General features: G+C 41.2%; 1 protein-coding gene across 1 annotated transcript in view; it reads right to left on the bottom strand.

The window, feature by feature from the left end:
* The window catches only part of LOC133467270 (polypeptide N-acetylgalactosaminyltransferase 10-like), an 89,049-nt gene extending 78,177 nt beyond the window's left edge, over window positions 1-10,872 (bottom strand). Inside the window, exons 1-2 of the mRNA XM_061751957.1 lie at window positions 10,773-10,872; window positions 9,018-9,123 (exon numbers count right to left, since the gene is read on the bottom strand). Of these exons, the coding sequence (XP_061607941.1) occupies window positions 9,018-9,123; window positions 10,773-10,864 (198 nt within the window). The 5' untranslated portion in view covers window positions 10,865-10,872. The remainder of the gene's footprint in view (window positions 1-9,017; window positions 9,124-10,772) is intronic.
* Window positions 10,873-16,457: the final 5,585 nt, after the last annotated feature.

Below are 16,457 nucleotides of genomic sequence, written 5' to 3'. Positions count from 1 at the left end.
TAGTTTTGAATGAACGAAAGTAGCTGGAGCAAAACATGATGACCAAGACTACAAGGTTTTTAGGTTCTGAAATTTTGGTTCAGACCCTCGTACAATCTGCGAGACGTGATCGTCACGTATTAAAACACAGAAGAAAAACTGAAGGTGAAGAAAAATTCAGAGTTTTGTCCATTTCAGAGAAACTACTGCAAAAGTTTCCTCTGATAGAAACTCAGACCGAAGTTTGGTCTGAATAAAAGAAAATGTCTTGACCGAGATTCAGTGAAACATAACTTTAAAAAAAAAATAACGATACAGAAGATACGACTTCTAAGAAGAATCTTGTCCACTTGAGAAAAACTGATCTCTTTGTGGTCTTACTCAAGATCAGTGATTATTTATTCCTACTTTGTTTGGCCCTTCTGTCTTTCTAGCTTCGTATGACCTAACGTAGCAAGTCGCCATTAAATCCACACCCGCACAACATAGTTACCTGGAATTTGGTCGAATTAAGAGAAGCGCTTTTTGTGATAAATGAAACCAGACCAACCTAAGGGCCACCTATGGGGCCAGTCTCGAGGTGTTGGTTAGAGTTAGTGTTCCTCTCCAGACCTGTATGGGAAAAATGTTACATTACAAAGTCGAATCCAGCATAGTCGAATCCCCATGATATTGATGGCGGATAGCCACCAAGCCCTGCTGCGAACAAAATGATTCATAATTGCCTATTTTCATAGTTGAAACCCTAAACATACCACCAATTCTGATCCCCAAACGACGACTGTAACTTCCGCGAACACTCGGGCGTTTCGTGTCATGGCTTCTGCTCGGACTGCTAACGCGTTGGCCTTTTGTGCCGTTCGTGTCGTGTTTATCAGTTTTAAGGCGGCGTCGGCTACAAGGTGCCGTTTATGTATGCATGCGCGCCATTTGTTCGCGAGCAGCAAATGAGTCAAAATGACTGCCACGCGCTCCCGCCAGAAAGTGCCCCCATTATGAATGGCAGCTTGGCATTTTTCAAATGACAGACTCGCTGAAATGTCAAGTTCTGTTTTGTTTTTATCTCTCGGACATGGCGGTATATGTCATTTCTTTTTAATTGGACCTAATTCTAGAATGGTCTAACCCTTTTCCGAGGAACGTCTTCTCATTATTGTCTACGACAAACTAAAAGGTCACTGGAACAGAACAGCGTGGACGGAATACAGACTATTTGCGGTGTTAGGATTTGAATGTGCGCCGCCTGTAAAAGAAACAACGATTATTATGCACTGCCAGATTCAAGTTGTCATTTTATGATTAGGTTATACATGTTTGAAAATGAAAGTTGTATATTTCATAGATACAAAATTGTTTTTATGTTCAAAAAAATCATTTTTTTTAGAGATTCAAGTCTGAGTAATTTTTATCTCGAAAATATACGGTTTAAATCTTGTCACACGGTGCCTTACTCTTACAAATATTCCACTTTTGATGTGACAATATATGACTAGTTTACCTGCAAAGCATACAACTTTTTTTTCTCAAAAAGTATAAGCCTTTATTCTTGTAATAGTACAACTTTAATCCGCAAAAATTAGTGACTTTTTATCTCGAAAAGATGCAACTTTCAAATTCTCGGAACCTTATATGTTTTTTTATCTTGAAAATATACAATTGTATTATCGAAACAAAATATCCAACTTTGTTCTGCTAATATTAAAACATTCATCTAAACAATATACAACTTTTGATCTGAAAACATAAACAGCATGATTCTTCCATTATTTTAATAATTGATTCGATATTTTAATTTGAATTTGAGAATATATAACTTCATCATGACAATATGCAATTTTTATCGAAACATTTGACAACTTTAATCTTGAAAATATGCAATTTCTTTCTCGAAAATATCTAACTTTTGGAATCTAAAAAAATAGAAAACCTTTTCCATTAACACTCAAATCTAGTGATATAAATTGAATCTTGAGACGATATGACTTAATTCTCATAAAAGTATGACTTTATCTAAAAAAATATGCAACTCTTAGAAATGTACACATTTATTCTTGCAATATCAGGACAGTATTCTAGTAGTATTGCAACTTTGATCTCGTAAATATAAGCTATTATTAGGACTATAATCTAAAAAATATCCACCTTTATTCTCATATGATTACGTCTTTAACCTCGTAGCGCAATCTTTCTATTTTCTTTTCATATGCCGCCCTGATGGTTCCGCGTGCTAATGCTAAACAACCCACACAGTCTTTGGCCGAGGTTATTATTCTCACCATCGCGCACCATAGTCATAAAGGAGGGCTGGACAAAGTGCTGGCAGGAGAGATTTTAAGCGGCGAGCAAAGCCGTATTATTATACTTTAATAGCTTTTCCTCGGGGGAGTGACGCATCCATGTAATAATGTTCTGCAAATGAAAGGAAGAAAAGAGCGATAACGCTAGTCCTTTGTAGCATTGTGCGTTCGCGTCATTAGGCGTCGCCCTCGCCGAGGCACGTCTTGCTCAATTAGTATCCAATTAGTTTGTTGGGCTATAAAAGAAACGGACACGGAATAATGCGGTCTGTAAAACGGTTGGACTGAATTGCAATCATTATCGGTGTCCTCGATGGGACTTTTCACTTTACGAGGTTCGGTGTCTTGCTCAAGGGCAGCTTGATAGAAAAGGCACGGGCCTCGTTCCTTCAATTGAAGATTGCAGAATGGAAGATGAACATTCGTTTGAAATGTATACCTCTTATGATTCAATCTAAATCCCTTAGGAATCGGTCAGACCCTGTTGTTGACCTACGGTGAAGCCTTAAAAGAGACCACGCATGATCATTTCTTCGCATTTTCAAATATTTCCCATCATGCGTGTGATTAAGGTATTGTGACAAAAGTATAATGTGAAATAAAAGACTTTAATCTTGAAAATATACAACTTTTTATCTCGACAATATAGACCCGCTATCTGAAAGAAAATATGCAATTTTCTTCTCGAAATATTGCGACTTTAATCGCCAAACTATACCACTTTTTATCTTAGTTCTTGGAATATTATGACATTAATCATGAAAATATACCTCTTTGTTTCGGAAAAAAAACACAACTTTATTCTCAAAATATTCTGCCTTTAATAGCCAAAACATACCACAATTTAATACTTTCGCTTTTTTTTCCTTAAAAATATATTCAATTCTCTCGATATTACGATTCAAAATGTTTTTATTCGAAGGTTTATCGATTGGAAGCAAGCTAAAAGGTCTGCGTATCGGCACAAGCCTGCGCCAAATGTCAAAGCAGGTCATGAAAAACACTCAATAAATACAACTTCCACAGGGAGAAAAAAAAAAAAAAAAAGAAAAAAGTGACTTCCTGATTCATTTACTCCCACAACACACTCGCCACCTTGGCGCTGCGCTGCTAGGAGCTCCAAAGTAAGTGTCGGGTCATCAGTGTGAACGCCACCCGGAGGTTATGCATCATCTCAAAGCTCCGACAAAACAACCCTCGGCAAAAGTTTGAAACAAAAACCAGACTTTTATTCTCAGCTTCGCCGCTTGCTCCCTTGCCGCTTGCATCCATCTTATTTATTCCTAACACAACTGAAAACATACTGTAAGTTGTCCTTGGGTGAAAAAAAAAAAAAAATCATCCACCCTTTCTGCGAGGTGGCAAGAAGCGTTCCCCCGGTACAAATAAATAATATTTATGTGCTGTCATTATTTCTCCTTTGTGTATTTATATTGTGTACGTACCGCCATCTTCATACGGTCTCGTTCTTGCTAAAAGATTTCGTCACCAAATTCGGTTTACATTTTGTCACCTAACCACGTTTTCCAAAAGCTAGCCTTCCAACAACTTTAAAATGAAAGCTTTATTGCTCGCTATCCGAAGCATCCTCTGAATCAAGCTTTTGTTGAGGCTGAGTTCCAGCGCAGCCTTGTTAGAATTTCCTCGACTTTGCTCGAATGTCTGCTCTAGGACCTCGGTGTTTTCATCAGGAGTGGCAATATCAGGCTATGTTCTGCGTGGGCGGTCAAGAACAGATCCCCTTTCAAGAAACTGGTAGTGGGACATCTCAAACGGGCCTTGAACTGTAGTCGAGGACAGAAAAACCTTTCGCCAGGTGCCAATTTTGCAACGCTGCTCCAATTTCAATTGGCGAGCCAGGCAATGGAATGATATGCTCACAAAAACTGCAAAGCCTAACCTGCCCAAATGCTGACGACCTCATGTGTGTCTGAATGATAGCTAAATTGAAATCGAGAAGAGGAAGTGGGACGTTTGGGACACCCTCTATGTGCTAGAAGACCTCTGGGGATTGTCTAAGCCAAGATTGAAACACCGAACCTCAAAAGCGAAAGGCAGATGTGCTAAAACGGAAATTCCTTACTTTATGTTCTACTATTTGGAGATTTAATCCTTCAAAACGTCTTTAATAAATGCTGGACACATATGGGGAAGTCTGAGCCGATATTCGAACCCCAAACCTCAGAACCGTAACGCAGATGTGCTAAAACGGAAATTTCTTTCTAGATGTTCTATTATTTGGGGATTTATTCTTTCAAAATATCCTTAATATATGCTGAAGAATGTCAGAAGACCTTTCGGGAAAGATAGCCAAGATTTGAACCTCGAAACTCCAAGGTGGACATGCTAACCACTAAGTCATTTTGCTGCCCACAAGACTGTCATCTTCCCAAAAAATATGTTCCACTATTTTGGGATTTAATCCTTTAAAACTTCCTTAATATATGCCGGGCAATGCCAGAAGACCTCTCGGGAAAGTCGGCAAAGCCTATTTAGACTTGAAAATATAAAGTCCTGTGAGGCTGTGTGTGAGCCTTCTGGAATTACTGATAATGTTTGGGGAAGCATTTTTCAGATGGAGCGATCTCATACACACACACACACACACACACAAATATGCACACTCGCACATGCACATTTTTCGAAACCACTCCGGAGTTGAGAGAAGCCACAACAACTGCCGCCGGCTGCGGCAGGTACACACCAACACCCACATACATAAAGCATAAGATTTCATTTCTCGTCGTCCGCTTGAAGTGCATTATTAAACACCTGAGGAAATGGAAATGCGAACAGGAAATTAGGCGTCGCACGGCGGGTCAGAGGCGCACTTTATGATCGATCCCCACGTCCTCCCACCTCTTAAATCCTGGCGAAAATATTGCGCTTGTCCCTTGCTTTATTATGCGAGACGCCCAAGTCAGGCGTTTGACTTTGGCGGTTTAAACTGATGACGCACCCTCTCGCTCTCTGCGGGAGAACGCTAATAACGGCGCATCGCTCGTTAGCATTTGTCTCGCTAGCGGTCGCGCTACAACACGTGACGAAACGCAGTCGGTTTCCAGTGGATTGGTGGTGTCTAAAGTGTGCTCGACAAGTCTGCGGGCTACGCGAATAAATGCATGTAAACGTCGACTAATCCCTATTTTCAATTTCTTTGCGGATTAGAGGATGGGCTCGGATGCAGACGAGCCGAGAATTATGAGCAAATCTGCTGCCTAATTGAGGCTTTCGGAAACACCAAGCAATTTTAAAGCAATGTGCATTTTAAAATGTAACGTTCTGGTTAAATATTATGTCAAATAGACTTTTTAATAGCTTGTATATAAGTACTGTAACTGGGTCTCAAGAGTGGCTGCCAGGCCATCGAGTGTAGAATAATAATAATTTAAAAACTTGAAGTCTTCACTGCGGTGTGCCACAAGGTTCAGACCTAGATCCTATACAGTTCCCTCGAAAAAAAAACAAAAAACTGCCTATTTCTGAAAATCAATTTTGTTGAATTGTGACGTCACAATTTGGCTAATTCGCATCATACGAAGATTATTTTGGCTCCTTCTTGGTGCCAAGGAACTATGTTGAAGTGAGTTGAGGAGTTTCATTTCGACGACGAATGTAGTGCTTTGTCACCATGCTGTCACAAATCCAAGCAATTATAAACCTTTTGGGGGACATCGTCTCAGTTCCCTCTAACAGTCGACTCTAGGTTAGTGAAATCAAAATGGTCCCTTTGCATGCGAGCCAAGTTTAGCACAAAAAAAAAATAATATTCTGCTGAGAAGAAAAGTTGTTTCAACCACAATGGCTCCCCGAAGTAACATTCAGATGTATGACCAGCCGTGGAGAGCGCGGTAGAAAACACAGCTTGTGTTGCAGTCCCGATCTTGAGAGTGCATAAATTCCGCCATTTCCGCTAGACCACTCATTTGCCCCCTTGCAGACATACGCTTCCACAAGATGTAATCCTAATAACCTCCCACGTCGGAGCGCGCAATTAGCGGGAATCCGACAGATTGAAATCTGCACAAAACGTTAATCTCCGTAAGTGAAAATGTCGAAATAAAAATGTCAGGAGTGATTGTGTTTTGTGCTTTAATTAGCAAATAAGCCGTTGAGTGCGAGATTCAATTACAAATTATTTAAAGAAACGACAACAAAAGTGGAGCAGGGGGAAGTTAATAACGGATTTCTATCAACGGTGTTGCTCCTGAGCAATCTCTGCAGCCTTGACAGTAAGTGCTACAGATTCGGTTGATTCTACTCATGACGGCATGTTTGTCGAGGGAAAACCGTTAACCTAGTAGAAGCCAGAGACGGGACCAGCGCGTTGGGAATAATGAGATATACAATTTAATCAAAACTTGCATGCAAGGAGAGTTCACTACTACCCGATGGAAGCTCTCAGAAGTGTCGATTTCTCCTTAGATGAGGTTATATTACATACCGCAGACACACGTGAACAGGCAGTTATCATCTGCCTAATGCAACTGGAGACCCCACCCATCGCAGACATCTTGCTTTGTCTCAGAGCCAACTCGTAAAACAATACCAGAGAGAGAGCGACACAGAGAGGAACATGGTTCTTATCCTCACATTAAAAAACAAAATACGAGCTTATAATTAATATAGAATACATTTTACGAGTCCAAAGGCACGTTAGTGCAATATTACACGCTCTGTATTTTAGGTAGAAAGTACAGAAACCTGTTAAAAAAAAAAAGAAGCCTGCTACATATAGATGTACTGATTCAACTCCTGAATTTATGTAAGTAATAGCAAAACAATGCAGACTGAAATGAATTTTTACTGTCAATTACGAACAATACCAGTTTTGATGGCTTGACAAAAACACTTCTCTGCACGCGTAGGTTTTCCTCTTTTATTAACTTACAGGAGTGCTCGTACTGAGAAGAAGAAAAGAATTGCATTTCACGCTAAGAAGAATTGGATCGATTTTCATAAAAAAAAAAAAAAAAAAAGTGTTCCCATGGCTTAGGTAACTTTGGGTAACAACTGAGTAACAAAAAAAAAGCTAATTTAGATAATAACAAAACAGAAACAAATATATCTTCCATGTACAATCGTACCTTTTCAATATATGAGTTTAAATTTACAGTTAAACTAAACAGTACAACAAAGAGAATTACCTGTTGCGTATTCAAAACAACCACATCACTTTGCCTGAGGAACGTCCAGTAGCTTAACGCGGGCTAACGTATAGCATCTATGGCGCGGTTTAAAACCCTTTAAGCAACTGACAGTTGAACACAAATAGCGCAGAAACACACGTAGACTGACGATCAAACAATACTCACAGGCACATATTCTTTATCCTCTGCCAAAAAACAAAAAAGGACAAATATTTCTGCAGCTTACTAAGTCACTTGGTTGTGTATTGTACCGATTCCCGGTGGCCACGAAACATTTATACTTTTTCACGTCATGTCGTCGTTATCGGAGGTTAAAAAAAAAAGCAACAAGCCTATTTTGGCAAAGTAAGACGTAGAAAGTAAAGATATCTGTTCTGAAATGTAAAAGTAAAGAGTCATCAGAAAAAAAAAATGCCTGAGTAAAAATGCCCGATACCTAAAAACTTATTTAAATACAGTAAGCAAGTTCCCTTCCCACCACTGGTATTGTATGATTTAGTCCATGTCCATCCATCCATGCGTCCCTTTTCTATTGCGCGTGTCCTCATTAGGATCAACCTGGAGTTTATCCCCAGCTGACTTTTGGCGAGAGAAGCGGAGCGCAACGTGGACTGTCAAACATCCATCCGTTCTCTACACCACTCGCGCTGATTAGGGTCGCGGGTGAGCCGGAGCCTAACTTGCTGACTTTTGCCGAGAGAAGCGTGCCGCACTCTGGCAGGGAACGTACAAACAAACTATACATAAAGACAGGACTACTGGTGAAGTACATTGTAACATATCATTACATTAGTCACGAAACGTTTGTGATCATGGACTTTTGGGTGAAATTAACCCTAGGGTCAAAGGCTAATTTGTTTTTTTTCCCCCCACTCGAGTAAAAAGCGCTTCTAACGCAAAACTCGTATTTCAGTGTGAGTAGAATATAATAGGTTGATTATCCATTCCCATTATTTTCATACGTGAACATGACACGAGCAAAGCTGCCTCGCAAACAGCTCCTGCGTGTATAATCCATAAATTTGACAGTTGGAAAAAGTCCTCATTACCCGTCGGCTTCTTTCAAGGCGTCCGTGTAATGATCACACACACACACACGCGCGTATGGCGGCCTTTAATTAAAGCGCCTGTCGTCTGTAGAAACTCAAGGTTATTTTGACGAGCTTTTCAGAACACTTGGTCAGAATAAAAAAAATCAATAGCGTCATATGTGCTTACATTTTTCCTTTTCTTTTCTTTAAAGGCTCATTAAAAAGACTTGGACTGCTAGCGTTTTCTCGCCATGAGCGCGTGCTCGTGTTGCTTGTTAGCTTTTTGTTTGAAAGAAGGCTAATAGGCGATCTACTCTGTTTCTATTGCCACCCTCGGCTGACCGAACGGCCGCGATAACAAGACTCTGGAGGTGGGGAGGGGAAAAGCCAGATGGACCGGACGGACACAAAGACAGGGGGACGCTTTAGGCCACATATACAAACACACACACACACACACACACACACACACACACGGCGGGAACACAATTGCTTCTCTGACAAAAAGTTCAAAACCAAGCAAAAGAAAAGTTTGGGTTGAAAGGTTTTATTCATCTCACCGTGGGAAGATGCGTCCGTGAACCGAGCTCGGACGATAAGCCATTAACGCGGTCTCCGGATCCCGCTTCTGACACCAAATTTGTCCCAGCAATTGCTGGTTGTCTCCTATGAGATGAATAAGAAGAGATCTCAGTGGAGTTGTCGTACTCTCCACTATGTCGTGTACATGTCAAACTGGTCCAAGATTATTCAGTTAACAAGCTAGAGCTGTGTAAATGTTTAAATGATAAAAGACACACCGTGGTTAAGGTAGCCGAGGTCAAAAATCCAATGCGTACACATTTGTTTGTCAGCCGATAGATCCCATTTCTGACACCAAATTTGAAGCGACTATTCCCGTTTTATTATCCTGTCTTAGCTTTCCCCTTTAATTCTTATATTTATTTTGATTACGATGAGCAAAGTTCGGCATAAAATCCTCCCCGCCAGGGACTTGGGAGTAGCGCTGGGCAGCTACTCGATGCAGAGTAGCGTGTAATCAAACATATTATCGTCTGCTATACTCGGATGCAAAAAAATATATATATATATACGTGGGACTGGTAAGTATCTGTTTTGGAGATTGGTCACAGCAGTGCACCATTGGAGACGGCCAGCGAGTGAATGCGAAATAGGCTGTTTTCAATATTTTATGCTCGGACCTTTGCGCTGCGGAGCTCCTGAAAAAGCTCACATTTGAAGTGATATTTACTTTTTCTGGAAATCAGGGAGTGGAAACATTACCTGCCCTGGAGGACTGGGCAAAAGGCTGCAGGAATGGAAAAAGTAAATGTAGAATGGAGTAATATAATGTATAATGGATGCAAAAAGAAGAGTTATGTGAAGAAGCTAGCTGGTGGCAATGAAATGAAATGAGAAACAAGTTCTATGGATGGAAGCTTAACCATTGCTTAAAACACGAAACAAGGTTGGAAACCCAAACCTTTTCTTAGTCTTGAAATCCTAAATCAGGCTTGAAACCCCAACCCTGACGAGGTCTTGAAAATCTGATTTCAAACCCAAACCCTGGTTTCAAACCATAACCCAGGTTTGAAACCGTACTGATTTCCCAGTCACTGCCTTAAAATTGAAATTTGAGACCCAAGACCTGGCTTAAACTGGAATCTTTATTGACAAGAGGAACTGGACAGTTGAAAAAAAAAAAACCTAGCCCTCGCGCTTACTCGATCATGAAAACCTATACCAGGCTTGAAATACTAATTTGAAACTCTTAACCCTGTCTTGAAACCATAATTTGAAACCCAATGAAACAATAACCCAGGCTTGAAACATTCATTTGATTCCCAAACACTGCCTTGAAATACAATACGAGAAATCCTCATCTTTGCTTTACACTAACAATAACCCACGCTGGAAGCACGAGCCCCAACTCTTTTGTTCTGAAACCGATAACGAGGCCGGTAACCCTAATTTGAAACTCTAACTTGAAACCTCAACCCTAAATTTTAAAACTCTTAAAAGCGTAACAACCCTGGTTTACAAACCCTAACCCAGGCTGGACCTTTGCGACTCAAACTTCGCTAACCCCAAATCTGGATCAAACCTAAACCAGGCTTTAAACCCCATTGGAAACCCAAAACCTGTCTTTAAACTAGCTTTCTAGTTGTTTCGATTATGTAATTAGCTTTGTTTCTGCTCGCACAAATGCGAAAGGCAGCTCCCCCACCACCACACTAAAACAAGCGGTCCTGTTAGCATCAAGAGGCTAATTAATGTTATCGGAATAATGCTAATTGTCATTGTAATTCACTTACCGCGGCTGCGTTACAAGGAGCTGCGCCACGCTGCCGAGTTTGCGGGCCCAGAGGAATCGTAACTCCAGGTGGAGGTCAGTGGATTTATTCATCGGTCTGATTGTTTTTACACACACACATAAACACACAAAGCCTTGCCTTTATGATGCCAAATTTGTGTCTGGCTTTAAAGTGGATAAGAAATACAGGAAAATAAATGCCTCCCCTGGAGCTCAGCTTCTCATCTCTTTTGACTTTGTGCTGAGGCATTAACTTTTCTTCTTTTTCTTTTGAGACGATTCCTCAGGCTCTCAGACAATGCAAACATCAGTCTGAGCTGATTAATTATGCCCGGCAGGAGAGAAATGGCTTGTAATAATACTACTAAAAAAAAAAAAAAATTTTTTGAAATGGCAAAGAGCTAGATGATGCACAGTAGATCCCCTTGACCCAAATCTCACGTGGTACCTGCTGGTCTTTACAAGAGGGGAGGAAAATGTATCAATATTTCATGTCCAGTAGAAAAGCGGACCAAGATGAGCTTGCATCTTTTATTCATCAAAGCTCAAAGATATAAGGGGATGCATCCCGTGGTCCGAACGACGCCCACGGGGCTAAATGTATATGTGCCATGCACGTATACACGTACATGAAGGAGTCAGTGGCTAAGTCCAAATGAAGAACTGGCTGCTACGCGCGAATCCTCCGAATGATCGACAAAGTTGGATGCCATGCTCCGCGGACCCCCATTAGACGGCTTAAGCAAAGAAAGCTTCGGAATTTTGCGTTGCCTGTGATTGAATTCCCGAGTAGGAGTTTGTCAAAGCCTTGGAATTAACCAAAAATGGTCTCTTCAGACCAAAATGACTGACTTCCAGTTCAATTTCAGGCTTGGGCCATTGAGACTTTTTCATTTGCCCTATTTCACGCAATTTCATGTCGATCTCGGAAACTGGTGTCTGGGCTATTTTTCTTTCTTCTTCTTCTTCTTTTTCTTCTTCTTCTTCTTTGAGGTGGTATTTGCGACGCCTAAAAAACAGACTTAGATTTAAACCAAGATACAGTTGTTGAGTTTCGGGGCACGTGTAGCCCCCCCAAAAAGGAGATTCTTTCGTCAGAAGGATAATATGTTGCACAACTAAACGTACTTTTCGAGTTCTGTACGGGTTCTAAAGCCTTCGCTGTTGTTGCCAAAAATTTGCCCACTGCAATCCCCCTCCAAACAGAATCTGCTGACTTGCTGCGACGTTACTTATTCACAGGTGCTGAAAGTTGACAGGGTTAAGGGTTATTCGTGGAGATGACAGACGGCAGAATTGGCTATTGATCTGGCGAGGGGTGGGGGGGGGGGGGGGGGCGGTGGAGGACGTAGGGGAAAAATATGAAATGAAAACTCAATTTCTGAGCGCGGCAGCGGAGGGGTCAACGGATGGACGAAGATAATAGCTGAAGAGGAACGGCGAGACAGCGTAAAGGCCACGGACTCTGTGAACACAGATAACGGATCAACTGAATGTCACTCTTCGCCTCTTGCCGTATCGCGAAGAAATGGTGTGCTCTCATCTGAGGACGGTTCAGAATTCTAGCAGATTGATTGGATGTTGGACTGTTGCCCAGTCAAAACTTTATTTGCAAATCACCCTGTGGTTTACACGTGATCAGAAAGTGACTTTATACTGCAAACGGTTTTATACAACGAGTTGACCTCTGGAGTGCCCGCCCTACCCACCAAGTGTGAAATTAAACAACAAAGTCATTCTTCTATCTGCCTATTTCTGAACAGGAATTTAGCCGTATTGTGACATCACAGTGGGGCTAATTTACATAGCTCCGCCACCACACCTGGTCTCTCAGCTGTTGGTAGTAGTTCGTTAAAGATTTTAATTACAGTAACGTCTATGCTAATGTCTTTTAGCCTGTCGAGAGAGTTTTGCATTATGTGTTAGCATTAAGCTAATGGACTTTCATTAGAGGAAATGATATGGTTGGATGAACATTGTGGTGTTTAAATATACAAAGTTGACTTGCCTATTGTGTTGTGTGTGAGTTTTACAGGAAGCCTCAACTGAGAGTGACAAATAACAGCTTGAAGCTTTGCCACTTGTTTGGAGGACGGCGTGAGCAAGAAAACCTTTTTTAGCTTTCGCAAAGTGATGTTATACGATAGTCTCCCATTTCTTGACAGCGAGAAAGTGAGAACAGGGAATAAGGAATATGGGAAGCATGTGGGAAGGGTAAAAATATGGTGCCTTCATCTCGTGGATTTTCACCCGTCGCGCGTGGGTCTGGAATGTATCCCCTGTGATAAACGGGGTTCACTGTACTGCAATCTGATGCCCGTGACATCAGTTTATCCTCTGCTCTCCCGGTTTATTTTTTTTTTCTATGAAAGATGTGAAAATCCTCAAGCGAGGCGGCGTCACTCGGAGGTTCAGCCGTTTCCGAGTGCACGGCGACCTAGCCTTTTATTACTTTCCCTCTACTGCCGCTGCTCCAAATCTCCTGCTTTCTACCTTCTAGAAGCCTCTGAGAAAATGAGGAAGAAATGAAAATTGCACATCCCTCAGCCGCCCGAGTGTTGTTTGTAAGGGGTTGCCGGCAGCACCGTATGTCTACAAAGACACAGTGAGCGCATTTCTTTGAAGTAGCGCTCATTACGAAGCTTCTGCATGGTCAGAAACAGTCGGAGTCCATTTTTCCATGTCTTTCCCTTTGGATAAAATCTACATCAATTTGCAGATAACTGTTTTGGAGCATTTCCTGCTTTTAAATGTCAAGGTCATTGTACCCCTTAAAAAAAAAAGACACACACACACACTTTATACCAATTTACAAAAAAGATCTATGGACAAGGCTGCAAGGAAATGCTTTGGACCTTTCCTAGGACCAAAAACTTAAAAGGTCAGGTTTAAAAGACAATTGTACACAAAACAAAAACCTATGAGGTTCAGCTCAATGACAAGCCGCTGCACTCCCAGAAGTTAGAATCGACACGATCCTGTTAACTATTGGACCGAGGAAACCGTTTGTACGTGTTCCTAGACCAAAAAAGCTACAGGCATGCTCCTAAAAGTGAAGTATCAAAGATACAAAAGCACAGTACAGCTCCAGTGACAAACTATTGTACACTCCCAAATGGTACAATGCACACCAAAGTACCCAACAGAATAGAAGTGTCGACAGTACAAAAGTGGGACCTTTGAGCATACCAACAACACATGGCTTTGATACCTTGTTGACGAGCGAAGATGGGAGGCGTTCATGAAAATAATGCATGAGGATACGCTGTTGCGTTATCTTCGAGTCATGAGCAGCTAGCTAGCTAACAAATACCTAACATTAGACTTCTACAGCTTGGGAACCTACCGAGTAGTTTTCTGGTCTTGGAAAATGTCCAAACAGTTTCCATTAGATATGATTAGTAATCCTGTTGGGTAGTTTAGTGTGGACGGTACCGTTTCGGACGGTACGATAGCTTGTCATAACGATTGCGCCTTAATACCATAAAGAATCGACTTTTACCGCTTAGGAACACAGCTAGTACTTATATCGTCTTGAAAAAGGACCATACTGTTGCTTTGCAATCCAATAATTAATTAAATTCATCGTCACTCCCTTTCGCCTGAGATTGCTTAATGAGCTAGCTCGAGTTGACCGAACGGATTAGCTTGTCCATTCATAGCACAAAATGGGTGCTTTCACCGCTCATTCAGAGACGAGCGTGCCTTCAAATGTCAGCTGCAAATTGAACTATAAAGTCAACTCGCACCGTATTGTGTTATCCGCCCACCCTCTCGGCAGCCTTCGGGCCAAACAAGAACAAACTCAGGTTTTAACCTTTTCTTCAAAACACGACGTGCATTTGTTGATTTTTTATTTTTATTTGTTTTCCCCACCTGCGTCTCCTGCAGTGTCGTCAAGCAGAGGGTGAGAGTGAGGTTAATGCTATCCAAACAAAAATAGGTTGTTGGATATGTACGGCGGCGGTTCGGCGCAAGCCTGTCAAGCGTCTCTCATTAGCCGGAACCGCAACCGACACGCTCTGCGCCCACCACGCCGCCCAGCAGGGGGCCGTCGCCACGACAAAGCTCGAAAACTAAAAAGAAAAGAGAAAAAAAAACAGAAAAAAAACACAAAGGGGGAAAGTTTGGGGAAGCTTGACGTGGGCGGAAGTGCGGCATGCTTTTTAGTCATCGTCGTTGTCTGTCAGCAGTTTTTTTTTTTTTTTTTTTTTTTTTGCCATAGGCGTGGGTTCAATGAGTCTTTTGGCACAGCGAAAAATTGCATAAATATCACAGCTTCTCACTCAAGCAAGCTCACTGAGCAGAGAAAAGTTTTTTTTTGTTTTGTTTTTAGTTATCTTTTGTTTTTTTTTTGAGTTTCTGCAGCTTCCTTTGGCTCTGTCACCACGGACCACAGAGGCGCCGAGTCTTTGAGATGTTTTTTTATTTGGTAGGCACAAAGTCACTTAAAGGAAGACACAAAAAAATGATGCTTTATAGGGAGGTTATGTTGCGATTAAAGTCGTAATATTTTGAGGATAAAGTTGTATATTTTTGAGGAAACAGTACATTTTAGAGAGGAAAAATTTTAACAATTCCTATTTAAGTCGTAATATTAAGAGACATTTACAATCTTCTGGGCCAACGCCGAGTATGGCTTGCGTTACCATGACGACTGGGGCAGAGCTGTTTGAAGACAAAAAGCGACAAATTATTGTATTTTCCCTCGTTAATGCAGCACTTCATCACCAAGCCGCCAAATTTTACAGTCTGACCCACAAATACCTACGGCTACATGTCAAGCAAAAACACGTTTTTCAAACTAATCATGGATGTTGCTTGAACTTTTGTGGGTTCCTTTTAACATAAAAAAAAAAACATTTCCACTTACGTTGAGATACAGCCTTAGTTGCGCTCTTTTTGTTGTAAACGTGGGGAACAAAAAAAGAAAAGAAAAAAAAATCAATGACAAGGTGGGAGTGCAAAAAACAAACAAATAAGATGATTGTCAAACAACAACAACTAAAAAGAGCAAAATCAATACAGGACAAAAACACAGACAACACACAACAATGGACCAAAAGAACTGAGCCGAAACAGGGGAACTTAATACATGCGTGATGCGTGGTAATGAAAAGACGAGGCACAGCTGAGCAGGACGCAAGGAGAGCAAAGATATTAATTGGCTGAGCGACACAAAAGGTCGTGGTTACTTTCTTGCAAAAAATAGACACAAACGATAACTCTCAGTTGTTTCCCAGTGTTCATTACTGCAGTATTTCCAAACCTTTATTGAGCCAAGTCACATAACTTACATTACAAAGAGAACAGCAAAACACTACTTTTGTTCAAATGAAGCGCCTCAGATCACTCCAAACGAGATCTTTGGCACCGAGATGCCACAAGATGGCCGCAAAGCACACGTTTGTCTAAATGAAGAATCTCAACGCACTTCAACATGGTTCCTTGGCACCGAGATGTCACAAGATGATGGGAAAACACTACTTTTGTCTAAGTGAAGCACCTCAAGTCACTTCAACATAGTTCCCTGGCACCAAGATGTCACAGGATGATCTCTTTTGGGAATCATTGTACAGTACGATAGTCATTAATATGGTGATGATGTCGTTCTTGCGAGTTATCCTGTGCCTTTTAACCAAACAGGCTCGGTAAGCGAAGCGTTAAAAAGAAAAAGAAAAAGAAA

This window comes from Phyllopteryx taeniolatus, chromosome 17, assembly GCF_024500385.1.
Source record: "Phyllopteryx taeniolatus isolate TA_2022b chromosome 17, UOR_Ptae_1.2, whole genome shotgun sequence".
In the NCBI taxonomy this organism is placed as follows: Eukaryota; Metazoa; Chordata; class Actinopteri; order Syngnathiformes; family Syngnathidae; genus Phyllopteryx; species Phyllopteryx taeniolatus.
The sequence above is the reverse complement of the archived record's forward strand: the minus strand, read 5'-3'. Positions and strand labels throughout refer to the sequence as shown.